We start from the raw sequence: 17,453 nt of genomic DNA on the forward strand, positions 1-17,453 counted from the left end.
GTGGTCCATATTGGCCGAAGACAGAGTCCAGAACAACTTCCATGGTTTTGAAGTTCAGTCCACCCCACAAAGAGCTTGCCAACATTGCCTCCATCCCTGACTTGTGTGTGCTGACACTTAGCTTTTGGGTACCTGACAAGACGTGCCTGTGCAAAGCGTGATGTCAGTACCTTCCTCTTCTCTTCAGAGCGCTTCCTACCCATATCACGAGTCGCGGTACAGGATGGAAAGATACCCGGCATCTCCTGCTCGAACTGTGCGGTGTTATTTTCAATTACTAGGCTTTTCAACAAACATCGGGTTACCAGAAACTTGACCACCGGCCAAATCATTCCCGATAACAAAAGATATTCCCTCTACAGGTAGAGTGGCTTGTAACCCTATGGTGACCAGTCCTGACACCAAATCAGACTTCAAATGGATGACATGAAGTGGGGCTTTAACACAGCCACCAACCCCCTGTAAAATAACACTAACACCAGTTGCCGTCTTCTCTGACAATGGCAAAATGCCCTCAAGCATCAAAGATTGATGTGCTCATGTGTCCCTCAATACCCTAACAGATCTTTGGTTAGTCAAGTTTGCATCCCGTGACACAAACCCCTCTGAAATAAAAGGTTTGTAACCCTCTTGAGCAAGGTCATTCTGTGATGCCGTAACCTTGGCATGGGAACCTTCACAAGGCACTGTCCTCCAAGGACGATTTCTCGCATTTGCCAATGCATTTGGAGTTGTACTAATCTGACTCCGCTCCTGATTTTTCCTTTCCAGGGCATAACATTGGGACATCAAGTGACCAGGTTTCTTGCAAAAAGCGCAAGTAGGCCCGGAGGAAAAACTCGTGATCTTCCTCGAGCCCCCCGGAAGATAAGTCTGTCTTGGAATTGTGGTCTTCTGATCCTTAAAAGTCACGGTATCAGAGTTGTCCTCATAGTCATCTCTAGGCCACCCCCATGAATCTTCGTTCTCCGCACCGGATGTACCATAACTCCCCTGGCGAACTCCAGGCGGGAAGTTAGGTTTGTGGAACCCCATCCTGTGTGTCAAGGCATAGTCATCTGCCACGGTTGCTGCCTCATACAACTCTGGTACCTTCTTTTCCTCCAGATGTACTTTAATGTCCTCGTGGACACACTGTTTGAATTCCTCCACCAAGATCAATTGTCGCAACAGTTTGAAGTCTTTCCCAATCCCTTTCGAATCGCACCACCGATCAAACATGGTTTCCTTCATTCTGGCAAAATCCACATGGGTCTCACTCTCCCTCTTCCTGGCATTCCGGAATTTTTGCCGGTAAGCTTCAGGGCAATTCATAGGCTTTGAGAATGGCTTTCTTCACTTCCTCATAATCTGTACATTTGTCAATCGGTAAAGCCGAAAATATATCTCGAGCTTTACCCACCAAAACACTTTGCACTAACATAGTCCAGGACCCCACAGGCCATTTTAGCATTTGAGCCACTTTCTCAAAGTGTAAAAAAAACTTGGCTACCTCTTTTTCATTGAAGGGTGGAACCAGCCTCACATGTTTACCAACATCCCAGGTGTTCTGACTAGTTGTCGAACTAGCCGGCATGGATGCTACCTCTCCCCGTTCTCTCATTAATTCCAGTTCCTTGAGTTTAAATTCCCTCTGACACTCCATGTCACGTTCCTTTAACTCCCTTTCGGCTCTTCTTTCCTCTGCTCGTTTCTCCTCGAGTTCTCGTTCCTGTTCTACTCTTTTTTCCGCGAGTTCTCTTTCAGCTCTCCTTTCCTCTGTTCTTCTCTCCTCGAGTTCACTTGCAGCTCTCCTTTCCTCTGCTCTTTCCCCTGCTCTTCTTTCTTCTGCTTTCCTTTCCTCTGCTTTTAACCTTTCCTGGCTCTGCAGTTGCATCTCCATTTTCCAGAGCTCCACATTTTCTTTTTCCTCTCGTAACCAATCCAAGGCTCCCTCTGTTCATGTGCCCTGTCCCACCAGAGATTCTACCACCAATGTCTGCATCTCTGCTTTCTTCAGACTAACTCGGACCTCCAAGTTAAAATGTCTGGCCAATATCAAGAGTTCCGATTTTTTTAACGCTTGGAACTGTGCCTCATTAGGGGACGCCACAAAATTTTCTGTGTCAAACACCATGGTGACTATCAGTTAACACCTGTTGACCTTCACACAAAAATTTTCCAATTTGTTTTTTTTTTTGAAAAATTTGGGAATGTTAATAAAAAATTCCAAATTTGGGAATTTTGGGAATGCTAGGGAATTCTATCCCGGACGAGCCCCCAATTGCTGTTATGTGCTCCTCCCCGACCACTTGGTCACGGGATACCTCCGAGCCCCGAGAGGAGTCACGGCAGAAAAATGTGTTATTCTGGGTGTCAAAGATCAATGGAGAAGCCACCCCAATTGTAACTCACAAACAAATATTGTATTAAAAAATCACACAAGAATAACAGTACAACAATAATAGCAGTCAAAAGTACAATCAATACATCTTATGATGGTACCATCAGCTAGTTTCAGGTGACTCACTGTGCTCCAAGTGAGTGAAAAAGAACATTCCCCAATGTCTCTGTATTCCCGTCTTCAAGCTCAAAGTTGATCCCCTCCAGCGATCGCCAGAGCGATGTCGAATCGAAACCAGAATCCCGTTCAGCCGACGGGCCCCATCACGCTGCCAAAACTGCACAAAGGCGTACGCGGCTAAAGCAGCACAAAGAGTCACGCGGCCAAAAGCTGCATAAAAAGTGCACTCAAGGAAACTGGGAAATCCAAAGGCGCCCTCCCGGTATGAACTTTCACGGCTCACAGTCGGCGAGCCGCAAATTAATCCTCAAAAGCCACGGTGCACACACACACACACATCAGATACATCTGAAAGCGGTGGCAACGGCTTACGAAGCAACGAAACCTTGCTCGACGCGCGAAGCGCGTGAGTCAAAATGGCCGATGGCCCATACTTGGGTCGAAACGACACGACGATGCTTCCTTGGAATCCAACGCCAAACCTGACACGCAGGTTGATCAGTCACCGCGAGAGCAACTCTGTCGCAGGAATTCCTTTCCCAGGAACCCTGAAAGTTCACTCGCGACTTTCGTTTGACAACGTTCGCCCCCGGACGTTGAAGCGACTCGCTTCTTGCCCGACTTCACTCGCTCTGCCCTCTTTCTCTCCTCTTCCTCTTCGCCGTCCGGTTCCCGATCCGGTTTCCTGTTTCTTTTAACATTAACTTTTAACTTTTGAAACTAGAAATATATATTCCCTTTAAATGACAACAATAATAATACATGGAATCGGAAATATTTACAGTGGATGCAAACCACCACAACGGAAGTGACGAATCCATAACAACACACACACACACACACACACACACACACACACACACACACACACACACGTACACACACACACACACACACACACACACACCTCCATTTATAGTAGATTAAATTCCCGTGGATTCCTTGTTCAGGCTGTTTATAGGACGCCATCAGTGATGCGCCGACGTAACGAATCTGGCGAGGAGAAACCGTGACTTCAGATGGTTATTGATCACGTGGTTTGCTTTTGCCTTGACCCGTGACTGGAGGAATGGTGATCACGTGCCCCGTGTGCAGTGTATGGCAATGGTACTTCGCTATTATTTTATTTTTTTATAAATGTAACTATGAAAAACAAGGCATTTCCCGACACGTGATATTTCTGCTGAGATTATTTGATCCCATTTAGCATTATCACACATAACGCCGACACCGAGGCGAATGTGTCTCGCGGCTCTGCCCCCATCAAGCTGATTGACTGTCATAGCCACGCCTAGCCCAGTCCTATGCTTTTACATAGGAATGTCGTTTTCCGGAGTTTTCATGGAATCCTTTAAAGCTACGAGAATTATAATACCAAAGGATGTTTCAGGAAATATAACTCGATCGAATGGTAACAGAATCATTGTCATTGATAGATGCAGCTCGGAAATATGCAATCTGAAGAAGATTAATTATTATGAACAAGAAGATGAGATCCCGGGTTTGAGCAATCTCATTATTTTGCTTTATTTTGCTTTTTCCTTGGTCTGGAGAACTGAAAAGTGATCCCTACCTCGACAATCAGCTAAACAGACCAGGTAGGCTCTCATATGTAGCCTAAGCGAGTTTTTTAATAAGATAATCCAACTTTAGTTTTGCATGTAGCAGATGGGAGCGACGTTTTTTTCCGTACCATCCCTACATAGAGAGTACTACCGTACTCTCTGATAAATAATTACTTAATAAATCAATAATAATTAATAAAAGTAATCAAATAATTGATTACGCAAAAAATACCGTTTTTGCCAAAGCAAGTGTTCACTATGGTGACAAAATTTCAGCTACCTAGCTCAAAGGCTGGCTGAGATATCGCCCAGCCAAACAAATACAGACTTGGCATTTAATATGGAATATTTTTTTTGTGGGGGTGAACTTACTTTTCAAGATGACTTAGAACCAAAAGTTCATTGGAATTATGTTGAAATTATTCTAGATTTTGTTAATGTGACGTCTAAAAGAAACAAAAACCACATTTGACATTTCGAAGCAAATAAATTGATCCTCGAAAGTGATGTAAACTGATATCGAACTCAATTCATGGACAGTACTGTGTTAAACTTCTGTACGTTTTCCAGAAGTATCTCTTTATTTTGCACATTAGCCAAAAAAAAATTCAACAAAAACATAAGCTAAATTATGACTGGGATTATGGACAGTAAAATTACAGTTCAGTACTTCGTGTAACCCCCACGAGCATTCAGGAGAGCACGTACACGTTGAGGCATGCTGTTCACGAGATTTGCCAAGGTTTGGACAGGAATCGCTTGCCATGCAGTGACAATAGTCTGCTGCAATTCACGCACAGAGGTAGGCTGCTGGTCCAAGTTGTCGATTTGATGCGTTAATTCTGCCCACAAGTTCTCTATCAGATTCATATCCGGGGACATGGCAGGCAACTCCATATGCTCTACACCACGTTCAGCAAGAAAGTGTTGGATCATGCGAGCACGATGAGGCCGTGCATTGTCATCTTGGAAGACAAAGTTTCCTCGAAAGGCTGCACGAGCAAATGGAAGCAATGTTTCTTCCAGAATGACCCTGTACTTGAACTGGTTCAGGTTTCCATTCAGAACAACCAGGTCAGTTTTGCCCCCTGCATGAAAAGCAGCCCAAACGGTCACCCCACCACCTCCAGCTTGGACTCTTGGCACTATACAATCTTCGTTGTAGGCTTCATGCACTTCTCTGCGCACTCGGACGTGGCCATCTTGACGATAGACCAGAAATCTAGACTCATCACTGAAGGTCACATGATTCCAGTGTCCTGGCTGCCATTGACGGTGCTCTCTGGCCCACTGCAATCAGCGCTGGCTGTGTTGTCTGGTCAGGCGTGGCTTTCTCAGGGGACGCCTGGCACGATAGCCTGCTTGAACCAGTCGTTGGTTGACTAGCCTTCTGGAAACAGGCACATTTGTCAGTTGATGCCACTCAGCCCTACGCCGATTAGCTGACTTGGTACGGCCATTGCAGACTAACCGGTGCAGCTGGCGATCATCTCTCCTTGTGGTTCTGCGTGTACGTCCTGGCCTCGGTATTGGAGTAGGGACACCCCTCTGAGCATTTCGTTTCAGGATCATTGACACCTGACCTTGAGTGATGCCATACTGCCGAGCAATAGCATGCTGTTTCATGCCAGAATTTCTTAAAGCCACCACTCCATGACAAACAGCATTGTCAAGTTGACGGACCATCTCCAGAGGAAGCGGCAATAACTTTTGTAGACGTGCAGCAGTTGTTTTCCACTAATACAGAACGCAACAACCCTTGTATACCCGATTGTGAAGCCAATCATCAAATGTACCTGTCCTTACATTTTGTCACGCCACCTGTGATATAATCCTGTTATTGACTTCTTGCTGCGAAAGACATTCAGTGATATGGTTCTTTCAACAAAGACATCACCGAAGTGTAAAAAAAAACTCACCAGATTGATATACTGAGTTCAGAAAGTAAACCCAAGTCAAGAAAAAAAAAATACTCCATATTAAATGCTAAGTCTGTAAGAAAACAAACAACCTGACTGGAAACTGAGTACTCCCTCTCAGTACGCGTCATCGCCGGGACCCCTTTAGAGCCCAGAAATGACGTCATGCAGTGCCTGGAGATGGAATAGTAGAGGAGCAGTGTACAAAAAGCTGAGGAAATATACACTAACAGGGGGATAAGCCAGACTCTCCATCCAGCTTGAGTAGTCATTTGATGCTATGATTATGATATGAGCATTTGCATTTGATATGAGCATTTGCATTGCATTTGATATGAGAATTTGATATGAGCATTTGCATTTCACGGGGGACATTTGCATTTGCATTTGCTATGCATTTGATATGAGCCTTACAGTATGAATATTGATGGTTTACAAGGAATAGCTTGAGGCATGATGGTTGTTTATGTTATGATACTTCCTCAGGTATCTGCCACTTTGCCCAAGCAAGAAGAATGAGGAAAAGCATCCTTTGAATTGAATCACAAGAGTGGAAACTATCAATTGCTCTCACCATTGGACAACTTAGTGTTATAGCTTGGAATTCAAACAAAAAATGGCTTCCAGCTCAGAAATAACAACAACCAATGAAAGTGGCAAATCGAGTTTGTGATCTAAGCTTGAGTGCACTACACCAGGTCCTTACCTCTGCTTTAAAAATGAAGAAGAGGATTCCTCCGACTAACTCCAGAACAAGGATGATGAGGAGCAGAATGAAGAACTATGCACAGGGTAGGAAGGTCACATGAAGAGGAAGACGGTTAAGTAGGAGGAACTGCATCAAGACCGCGAGAAAGGTTGAGTGGAAGGTGGAGAAGGATTAATAATGAAACCGCAAATACATTCCACAAATTGCAATCCTAAGATATACAGTACAACAACTGCCATAACAGATTAGGCCAGCAAATAATGCAATTTAATAACGAATTATCGCTCACTGCCAACTCAATCCCAGGCCTCATCTTCAAACAATCTTCCATTCAGGCCTTAGTTCTACCTTCATTTATAACCCCATCCTTAATAAGCAGACTCTGTTTCTCTCACAGACAAAAGCAGACAGCGGTTGTCCTTAATAGCACCCAGGCAGCCCAAGAAACCAGCAATCATGGTGACGGCACCGATGGTGGTGAGGATATTGGCAGCCGATAGGAGCGGAAAGCCGGGGGAAAGTGTCGACATGCTGCCATGCCGTATGGATAACCATATTCCAACACCAAGAATCCCACAACCACCGAGCTGGGGGATTAGAATAGAAGATGAATAATAGGAGAAATATGATGTGATTTTTACTCTAATCCTATATTTTCAATTGTAAGAGAGAGAAACAGGTCTCTCTGTAATTGAATTTCTCATGAATTCCAAATCATCAAATTAATCCGGATAGATGTATACACATGGAAATGGCTAGCAGGAGACAACTTTATACTCACCCAAAAAACGAGGTTGAAGAAGAAGAGGACATACTTTAAGAAATAATAACAGAATCCTGCCATGATGCAGATCTGTCAACTGATGCCCAAAACTCTCCCTCAAATAATAGGCTGTTAAAAGTTTTTTTTCAAACAGGAAAGTGTTTTCAAGTTTTACGCTCGTTGGTCGAAGCCCATTTTGCAATCTCTCCGCAAGTACGCTTTCATGGTCCTGAAACGCACACACGGGCTGTATCGCTTTGTCGATCAGGTATCTGGACGGCGGATACACACGTCCTGATGACTATAGCCGGATATTTGCTTCTCACTCTTCCATCTGCTGGACTGTTTCTTCTCGATGATGGACCTTGCTCTCCACACTTGGCAGTTACTGTCAGGGCAAAAAGACAGGCCATTGTGGTGTTAGGTTTATGCAGGGGGCTACTTGTTATAAGCAGCTCCCATGTACAGCAGAATATGAAAAACGTTTTACCACCTCTCTCCAACACAACAACAACCAAAATTAATCCCATCTTATTGGGGGTTGGCTAGGGAATTTATTTGGCCCTAGACTGTCACAAACCTGCTTTTCGGGCCTGACGTTTGACTAGAGCAGATTTGGGCAGGAATCAGTTATTTGTTCAGGGTGCTAGTTTTCACTCGTTTATTCCTTGCAAGTCACACCTTGAGATGTCCAAAGTCCATTAAATAATGCTAACAGATGGGACATCAAGCTTAGTGTCCATCCAAAGGACAATGCACTTTGTGACGCAACACCCTTGCTGGCGAAGCTCCAATAGGAGGGTTTGTAGGTGGGTCGAGAATGGAACCCAAACGAGACAGTTCCGAGATAGAACAACGGGTGGAATCAACAGCGTTGATCGAAGTGTGCTCACCGTTGTGGGAAGCAAGTAGGATCTTTTGCTCCGACGAAGGGTTAACGCCCAAAACATCAGTTTCTCCCTGCTAGTATAGGCTCTGGGGGGTTGCTTGTGTACATCTCTCTTCTACGGCCAAACTTTTGATTTTCCTGTTCTATATGTTGAGACCCTTGGAAAAAATCTGGGTAACACTCCCAGATCAAGTACGTTTTTTCTGCACACCCCAATACGTGATTATGACTTGAGGCCAATTAGCCGAAATAGCAAAATTCCGTTTTCATGGAATAATTCAAGAGTAGGCAGCTTTAGATTCAAATGTAACATTTATTTATCATGTTTAGACATAACTAACACATTTTTAGCATGGTTCAATACTATAAACTGTCTTTTTTAGGAAAAAAACACGTCATTTAGCTTCTTTTTCTCCAAAAATCACTTTCAGTTTGAAAGGCGCTCAAAATCCGATCACCTCTCATACACCCAATTATGTAGATAAAGCAACCAAAATTTGTCAGAAGCTTCCTTATGAAGCCCTTTAATAATTCCATGCATCATATTTATGATTCATTATATTGTATAGTGACAGTGGGGTCAAATGTTAACAAAGGTTACCCCTACCCCAAAAAGCGGTATAAACCAAAATTGGTTAAATTGGTCTAACTTTAGAAGTAAGTGTGATATTCGGTTGATTTTGGTGTCTATGTATGGGTTTTTGATAGCAAGCTATTCATTGGAACCATAATCAACCCCTTTTGAATATACCTAATTTGCATAATTTCAAAATGGCCGCCAAACACCTCCTGGCAATGATGTTGACTAAATTTCGCTCAAAATTCAGCTTAAGCAAAACTATTACACTTACATAGCTTAAGGATTCATGAATTAAAATCATAACATGTCCACAAACCCAATATAACTGTCATAACAAGGAAGCGCGTGCTGTCAATTACCACCATTTACCACCCGTGCAACTTCAATACATGTACTCTTTATCAAGCGACAGGATTCTTGCAGGCATCAGGGGAAGCCTTTTTGCAATGACAAAAATTTACACATTTGACTATGGCGGTCCTACAGGGGCATGTTGACCTGGCACACTTAGTGCATGAACAGACAACTGTCCAATGTGATTCTAGAGTTTTCCACGTTGTCTCAGGTATCAGCTGTTCCTTGTCATGCGTAAAACCACAATCCTCTGGCTTAAGTGCGATCACATTTTCAGAATCTTGATGAAGCTCCAAAGCATGCATGATATTGTAGGCATTGAAAAAGCTATGCTTCATATGTGGCAGGAGACCTTGGCTGGTTGGTGGCAGGTTGTGATGAGAACTCCCTTTGACATGATGGAAGATCTCCGCTCGCAAGTTCGAAAATTTCTTCGCATCGCTTTTTGGTTTCAGTACTTTGACCAAGTAGGATTCTGCATTCTTGATCAAAGGCTGAGAAAGGGTCGGCAACCCTCCAAAGTGCTTCAATAACTTTTCTGGCTCGGCATTCAAGGCGGCTTTCTTGGTCCCAACTTTGCTAGTGATATCACATCCTGTAAGACTGTGTACGGCAGGAAGAACAGCACAGAGTTGACATCCGATGCGCTCGAACAAGGTATGAAGGGGCACATACCGAGTGCTATCTCCAACTCCAGCTCATACCCACAGCTCCTCTAGGTCATGTTGGAGAAAGACAGGCATGTGGTGGAGCAAGGCAACAACTACATCAGTATCATTGGAGATGACAACACATATTTTGTGTCCTTCTTTGAGCGCGTCCAAAACATGAAGGAGTATGCGAAGATCCGCCTCTTCAAATGTGGATTGAAGGTGTACCAGTGCGCTCTCATCTCCGTTGTGCATTTTCATACATTTCCAATCCTCGTTCTCTCTGGTCACCTGTCCGAGTACAGTTGGGTACTGACCGGTATTTGCAATATTTGAACGAACATGGCTGTAGATCAGTTTTTCAAGGAGAAGTTTGTTGTTGTTGGAAGGCCAGAATGTGTTCATATCCTTAGGTAGTGGTGTTGATGGCTCTATTGAAGTATATTCGATGGGTAGAGTGTCACTTCACCTTTTCCTCTCGCTGTCCTTCACTGATGGGTCATCAGAATACATGTCAAAGACATAGTCAGTCCGCCCAAACCGATGATATATGGCCGAAAATGACATGAAATTTGATAGAAGGTCATTGAATTTGGAGAGTTTCGTAACATTAACCTTTCGGATTGTGGCCATGATGTCAACTACAAATGATGCATCTTTCCGATGACTATATGTAAATTCTTCCGGTTTTAGGTGCGTCTCCAACTCCTTCAGTAGCTGGCTCTTTGCTGGTTTAGTCATCATTCCTGCATCATCAAACAACACTGGGGAGGGAACAACATCGTACTTTAAGAGATCATCAGTGGTGAGGCCACGCTCCCGAGCTATTTCTATGTTTCTCTCAGCGATGTTCATCTCCTTCACTGTCGTCTTGGTAGTCTTCTGTGGCTTCTTTCGAAGAGTTTTCATCGTCTTCAAGTTTGTGCGGTGAATGGTACTGCTTATTCGTTCAGTCTTGGTGACAAACCTTTCCTTTCTGAATTTCAGGTACTTCTCTTTTCCTTTTGAAAAGGCATTGAGCATGTCAGTTTTTATATCATCGGACATAACCTCTTTTGTCACAAAGTTTTGTAGTGTTTTGGAAGCGTCTAGAGACAGAGGGGACCCCTTCTCTTCAATGAATCTCATCATCTCCTGAATATGTCCTTCTTTGCGGTTCGTTGTGGCTTGAGATGATTCGTGGTGGCTGTAAGTCTCATGTGTCCTGTCAATCACATCACTGTATTGCCGATGTAGGTTCTTCACTGCCATCATTTCATGGTATATTAGGTCCCACTGGGCGACATACTGTTTTTGCTTTGCATGTCCAATGACTCCATCGCTGCACTTAGATGAAAGGTTAATGCTTTGCTCTAATTTCTGGTCTCCTCCAACAGCGGTGAATCGGCCGGGTATCTCTCCGATTGAAAAATTGCCTTTGGCAAATTGTTCATGAACTGATGGTGCAGTCTCAGGTAGACGTCGCATGTCTTCAAGGTAGAGAGAACACCATCGCAAGTAGTTGGTCGAATCGAATGCCGCAAACAGGTTCAATGCACGCTGGACAGCGTCAAGATGCAGTTCCCAAATCCCTTCACGATCAGCTCTCAACAGATCACGGACAATATCCATCATTTGCAAGAACTGAGTCCAGAACTTGAAGTTTTCATTGGTATCAGACCGTGTTTGGATGAATCTGTTCAAATCTTCGACCAACGTTTTTGATGCATTAGCAAACTGAACCATATACTTCTGACTATCTGTGATGCATTTCTCCTTGACACTAGACTGGAGGTTCGTCAGGATGGCAAGCTCATGTGTATATTGGTCGATGCCTTTCTCGGAGAAGAATTCTTTGTACTGGAGGCATTCAAAGGCTTCAGCACGGAGCTGCATACCCTCAAGACAGCGGCTGTAGTGACCTCCATGTAGAACAGAATTCTCGATGACAGTTGGACCAAAAACACCAGCCTGCAACCATGTGATGTCCGCGCCACTTCCATCCAGGAGTTTGCCAATACATTTCAAAATAGTTTTCACTAAGTGAAACGTTCCCAGGCATGGAACCAGGGTCCTGAATTCCTCTGGTCTCAGCAGTTGTATATCACGGACGATGCAATAAACACCTTCATCACAATACATTGGTATATCATTTTGAGTCAGCTGAGAACCAATGTCCATAAAGTTCTTCATAGCCGTATAAACTGTCGCGTACTCTGTAACTGGATGTGGCAGAACAGGCACAAATGCAAGATTCTTTAATGGGATGGCCTCCTCCGTCCAAACAGAGTTGCTAGCACTCCAAGATGGCATTGTTTGTGACTCGGGGTAGATGGACACTTCATCATGCATGACGTTCAAGCGTGCGAGGGACCAAGAAATATCCTTCAGTTTTTCTGCATCGGCTTCGGAGGAAGTGTAAGGCAGTTCGGCCACTTTGTAAGTTGCTGGGATGTCAGCACGGCGTGCAGGCTTGTGAAAGTCGGACAGTACCTGGCATTTTAATATTAAACTGAATGACTGTGGACCATGTGTGACCTGCGTGTCAGAAATCTTTGGTTTACTGGTCGACGACGGGGGTTTGTCTTGGTAGAGAACAGTCACAGTGTCATGTTCAGATACATTTGCCTTGGTAGAGAACAGTCACAGTGTCATGTTCAGATACATTTGCCCCCTCATGGTCCCAGTTGTCAATTGCACCGGAGGTGAATTGCCCAGGATCAAAGTGTGACGGCAGTGAAACGCGATCGTTGTTGTGCTGTGCTGTAAACGTGGCAAGGTCATGTTGGTACCTACGCAGCTCCGGGTAGCTGATTGCTAGTCCTCCGTGGTTTAGAACTGTAGTTACAATTTTGCCACCACGCCCAAGACCATGAACTGATTCCGCATTCATAATATGCATTGGAGTTCTCTTTCTTCCGCAGTGATGGATATAGTACATGACTTGGAAGACAGATTGTATCTTTCTGCAACGCTGTGTGGAGAGGCTGTTACCTGATGGCTTGCTACCGGTATCGTAGTCATCATCATCTTCTTCATCCTCATCAACTGGTTCATCACTTTCTGTCATGACAGCTTCGGCTGCTTTTGCATATGTGTCAGGATTGAAATTGTACAAATGACTGAAAAAACGTAGTACAGGTTCAGGGATATTCATCTCGCTCAAGGAATGCTTTAGATCATGCGCATCACAAAAGCTATCGTCAAGGCCAAAATCATACTCATCTAGAGCCTTCCTAATCACACCAGCGCATACCTGAACAGGATCAAGGGAACGAATGCGCTCAGCTAACACTTTCTTTGGAACACTGAATACCATCATTGATTTTTTGAACGAACTGGGATATGTAAAATCAATCTCATTACCAAAAGTGTTCAACAAGAAAACTTTTACATCTCTATTACGAAAGTTACATTTGTCATCAATATTGTTCAAAGAGTCTCTGATAGCACTAAGTTCATAACCCCTCCCTTCTTTTAGGCCTTGCTCTAACTCTTTAACAACCTGATTCCAAGCAAGCTGTTTCTCAGACACTTTTGGTATGGAAGCTTTATCACGAGAGTCATACTTATACAAGTATTTAGTCATGCAGTCCCTGTGGTAGTACAGCTCTGCTCCAAACACAGAATGCGCATCTTGAAGGTCGCACGTTCGGGTGAACACATCATCGTGAAAGAAGTTTGTCGCAGCCAGAAAGGCTGAAGCACGGCCTGATTCACTAATGCGATATTTCGTGTACTGTTGTTTGTGTGATTTACTGTCACAGATAATACACTTCACTTGACGTAAGGCTGTTGTGGACGTCTCTGTATTCGGTGGATGTCGGACGGCCTTAGAACGAGTACTTCTATCTTCTTCCTGCTCAGAACGGGACAGGTCTTGGCATACAGCGAGACTCTTCCTTTTCCTATTGAGAACTGAAGTCATGGTGTATTTTTTGTAACAGTCATTGGTCACATGATAAACAAACCCATCTCCTTTAACCAGCTTAAGCCGTTTGGAAACTTGATCATTGTGGATGTAACTTGCTTCTCGTATCCTTTTGCAACCATTAGTTGTGCTCACAGTTTTATCCCCCGCGCTTTTCTGGCAGATGATGCAGTTAGTCGCATCAAACGAACTGTCTTCGGGCGGTCCTGAGAGAGTAACAGACTCCATCGTCAGCGGCCACGCCTGAAAAACAAAAAATGGATATTAGTTACGTTTGTACGGCTGTAAAAATCGGCAAGGTCGGACCATATGCTGAAAATATAAAATGTGAAAGACTGATAAGCCACAAAGAAACCCATGTTTATCCCTATTAAAGGGCTTCATAAGGAAGCTTCTGACAAATTTTGGTTGCTTTATCTACATAATTGGGTGTATGAGAGGTGATCGGATTTTGAGCGCCTTTCAAACGGAAAGTGATTTTTGGAGAAAAAAAAGCTAAATGACGGTTTTTTTTCTAAAAAAGACAGTTTATAGTATTGAACCATGCTAAAAATGTGTTAGTTATGTCTAAACATGATAAATAAATGTTACATTTGAATCTAAAGCTGCCTACTCTTGAATTATTCCATGAAAACGGAATTTTGCTATTTCGGCTAATTGGCCTCAAGTCATAATCACGTATTGGGGTGTGCAGAAAAAACGTACTTGATCTGGGAGTGTTACCCAGATTTTTTCCAAGGGTCTCAACATATAGAACAGGAAAATCAAAAGTTTGGCTGTAGAAGAGAGATGTACACAAGCAACCCCCCAGAACCAGGAGTACAGTGGAAAAGGTTATGGACGAAACATGAAGAGGAAAAGGTTATGAACGAAACATGCAGAGGAAAAGGTTATGAACGAAACATGTAGAGGAAAAGGTTATGGACGAAACATGTAGAGGAAAAGGTTATGGACGAAACATGTAGAGGAAAAGGTTATGAACGAAACATGTAGAGGAAAAGGTTATGGACGAAACATGTAGAGGAAAAGGTTATGGACGAAACATGTAGAGGAAAAGGTTATGAACGAAACATGTAGAGGAAAAGGTTATGAACGAAACATGTAGAGGAAAAGGTTATGAACGAAACATGTAGAGGAAAAGGTTATGGACGAAACATGTAGTGGAAAAGGTTATGGACGAAACATGTAGAGGAAAAGGTTATGGACGAAACATGTAGAGGAAAAGGTTATGAACGAAACGTGTAGAGGAAAAGGTTATGGACGAAACATGTAGAGGAAAAGGTTATGGACGAAACGTGTAGAGGAAAAGGTTATGGACGAAACATGTAGAGGAAAAGGTTATGGACGAAACATGTAGAGGAAAAGGTTATGAACGAAACGTGCAGAGGAAAAGATTATGAACGAAACATGTAGTGGAAAAGGTTATGGACGAAACGTGCAGAGGAAAAGGTTATGGACGAAACATGTAGAGGAAAAGGTTATGAACGAAACGTGTAGAGGAAAAGGTTATGGACGAAACATGTAGAGGAAAAGGTTATGGACGAAACATGTAGAGGAAAAGGTTATGAACGAAACGTGCAGAGGAAAAGATTATGAACGAAACATGTAGTGGAAAAGGTTATGGACGAAACGTGCAGAGGAAAAGGTTATGGACGAAACATGTAGTGGAAAAGGTTATGGACGAAACGTGTAGTGGAAAAGGTTATGGACGAAACATGCAGAGGAAAAGGTTATGAACGAAACATGTAGAGGAAAAGGTTATGGACGAAACATGTAGAGGAAAAGGTTATGGACGACACATGTAGAGGAAAAGGTTATGGACGAAACATGTAGAGGAAAAGGTTATGGACGAAACATGTAGAGGAAAAGGTTATGGACGAAACATGTAGAGGAAAAGGTTATGGACGAAACATGTAGAGGAAAAGGTTATGAACGAAACATGTAGAGGAAAAGGTTATGAACGAAACATGTAGAGGAAAAGGTTATGGACGAAACATGTAGAGGAAAAGGTTATGGACGAAACATGTAGAGGAAAAGGTTATGAACGAAACATGTAGAGGAAAAGGTTATGAACGAAACATGTAGAGGAAAAGATTATGAACGAAACATGTAGAGGAAAAGGTTATGGACGAAACATGTAGTGGAAAAGGTTATGGACGAAACATGTAGAGGAAAAGGTTATGGACGAAACATGTAGAGGAAAAGGTTATGAACGAAACGTGTAGAGGAAAAGGTTATGAACGAAACGTGCAGAGGAAAAGATTATGAACGAAACATGTAGTGGAAAAGGTTATGGACGAAACGTGCAGAGGAAAAGGTTATGAACGAAACATGTAGAGGAAAAGCTTATGAACGAAACATGTAGAGGAAAAGGTTATGAACGAAACGTGCAGAGGAAAAGGTTATGAACGAAACATGTAGTGGAAAAGGTTATGAACGAAACATGTAGAGGAAAAGGTTATGAACGAAACGTGCAGAGGAAAAGGTTATGAACGAAACATGTAGTGGAAAAGGTTGTGAACGAAACATGTAGAGGAAAAGGTTATGAACGAAACATGTAGAGGAAAAGGTTATGAACGAAACATGTAGTGGAAAAGGTTATGGACGAAACGTGTAGTGGAAAAGGTTATGAACGAAACATGTAGTGGAAAAGGTTGTGAACGAAACGTGTAGTGGAAAAGGTTATGAACGAAACGTGTAGTGGAAAAGGTTATGGACGAAACGTGTAGTGGAAAAGGTTATGAACGAAACATGTAGTGGAAAACGTTATGGACGAAACGTCTAGTGGAAAAGGTTATGAACGAAACATGTAGTGGAAAACGTTATGGACGAAACGTGTAGTGGAAAAGGTTATGAACGAAACATGTAGTGGAAAACGTTATGAACGAAACATGTAGTGGAAAAGGTTGTGAACGAAACATGTAGAGGAAAAGGTTATGAACGAAACATGTAGAGGAAAAGGTTATGAACGAAACATGTAGTGGAAAAGGTTGTGAACGAAACATGTAGTGGAAAAGGTTGTGAATGAAACGTGTAGTGGAAAAGGTTATGAACGAAACATGCAGAGGAAAAGGTTATGAACGAAACATGTAGTGGAAAAGGTTGTGAACGAAACGTGTAGTGGAAAAGGTTATGAACGAAACGTGTAGTGGAAAAGGTTATGGACGAAACGTGTAGTGGAAAAGGTTATGAACGAAACATGTAGTGGAAAACGTTATGGACGAAACGTCTAGTGGAAAAGGTTATGAACGAAACATGTAGTGGAAAACGTTATGGACGAAACGTGTAGTGGAAAAGGTTATGAACGAAACATGTAGTGGAAAACGTTATGAACGAAACATGTAGTGGAAAAGGTTATGGACGAAACGTGTAGTGGAAAAGGTTATGGACGAAACATGTAGTGGAAAAGGTTATGGACGAAACATGTAGTGGAAAAGGTTATGGACGAAACGTGTAGTGGAAAAGGTTATGAACGAAACATGTAGTGGAAAACGTTATGAACGAAACATGTAGTGGAAAAGGTTATGGACGAAACGTGTAGTGGAAAAGGTTATGGACGAAACATGTAGTGGAAAAGGTTGTGAACGAAACATGTAGAGGAAAAGGTTATG

At 42.9% G+C, this 17,453-nt stretch overlaps 1 protein-coding gene across 1 annotated transcript in view; it reads right to left on the reverse strand.

Moving 5' to 3' along the window:
• Positions 1-7,842, reverse strand: part of LOC137430739 (tetraspanin-9-like) — a 32,400-nt gene extending 24,558 nt beyond the window's left edge. The window contains exons 1-3 of the mRNA XM_068121515.2: positions 7,478-7,842; positions 7,092-7,283; positions 6,694-6,768 (exon numbers count right to left, since the gene is read on the reverse strand). Of these exons, the coding sequence (XP_067977616.2) occupies positions 6,694-6,768; positions 7,092-7,283; positions 7,478-7,540 (330 nt within the window). The 5' untranslated portion in view covers positions 7,541-7,842. The remainder of the gene's footprint in view (positions 1-6,693; positions 6,769-7,091; positions 7,284-7,477) is intronic.
• Between the last annotated feature and the right edge of the window lie 9,611 nt (positions 7,843-17,453).

This window comes from Myxine glutinosa, chromosome 7, assembly GCF_964187855.1.
Source record: "Myxine glutinosa chromosome 7, kmMyxGlut1.1, whole genome shotgun sequence".
In the NCBI taxonomy this organism is placed as follows: Eukaryota; Metazoa; Chordata; class Myxini; order Myxiniformes; family Myxinidae; genus Myxine; species Myxine glutinosa.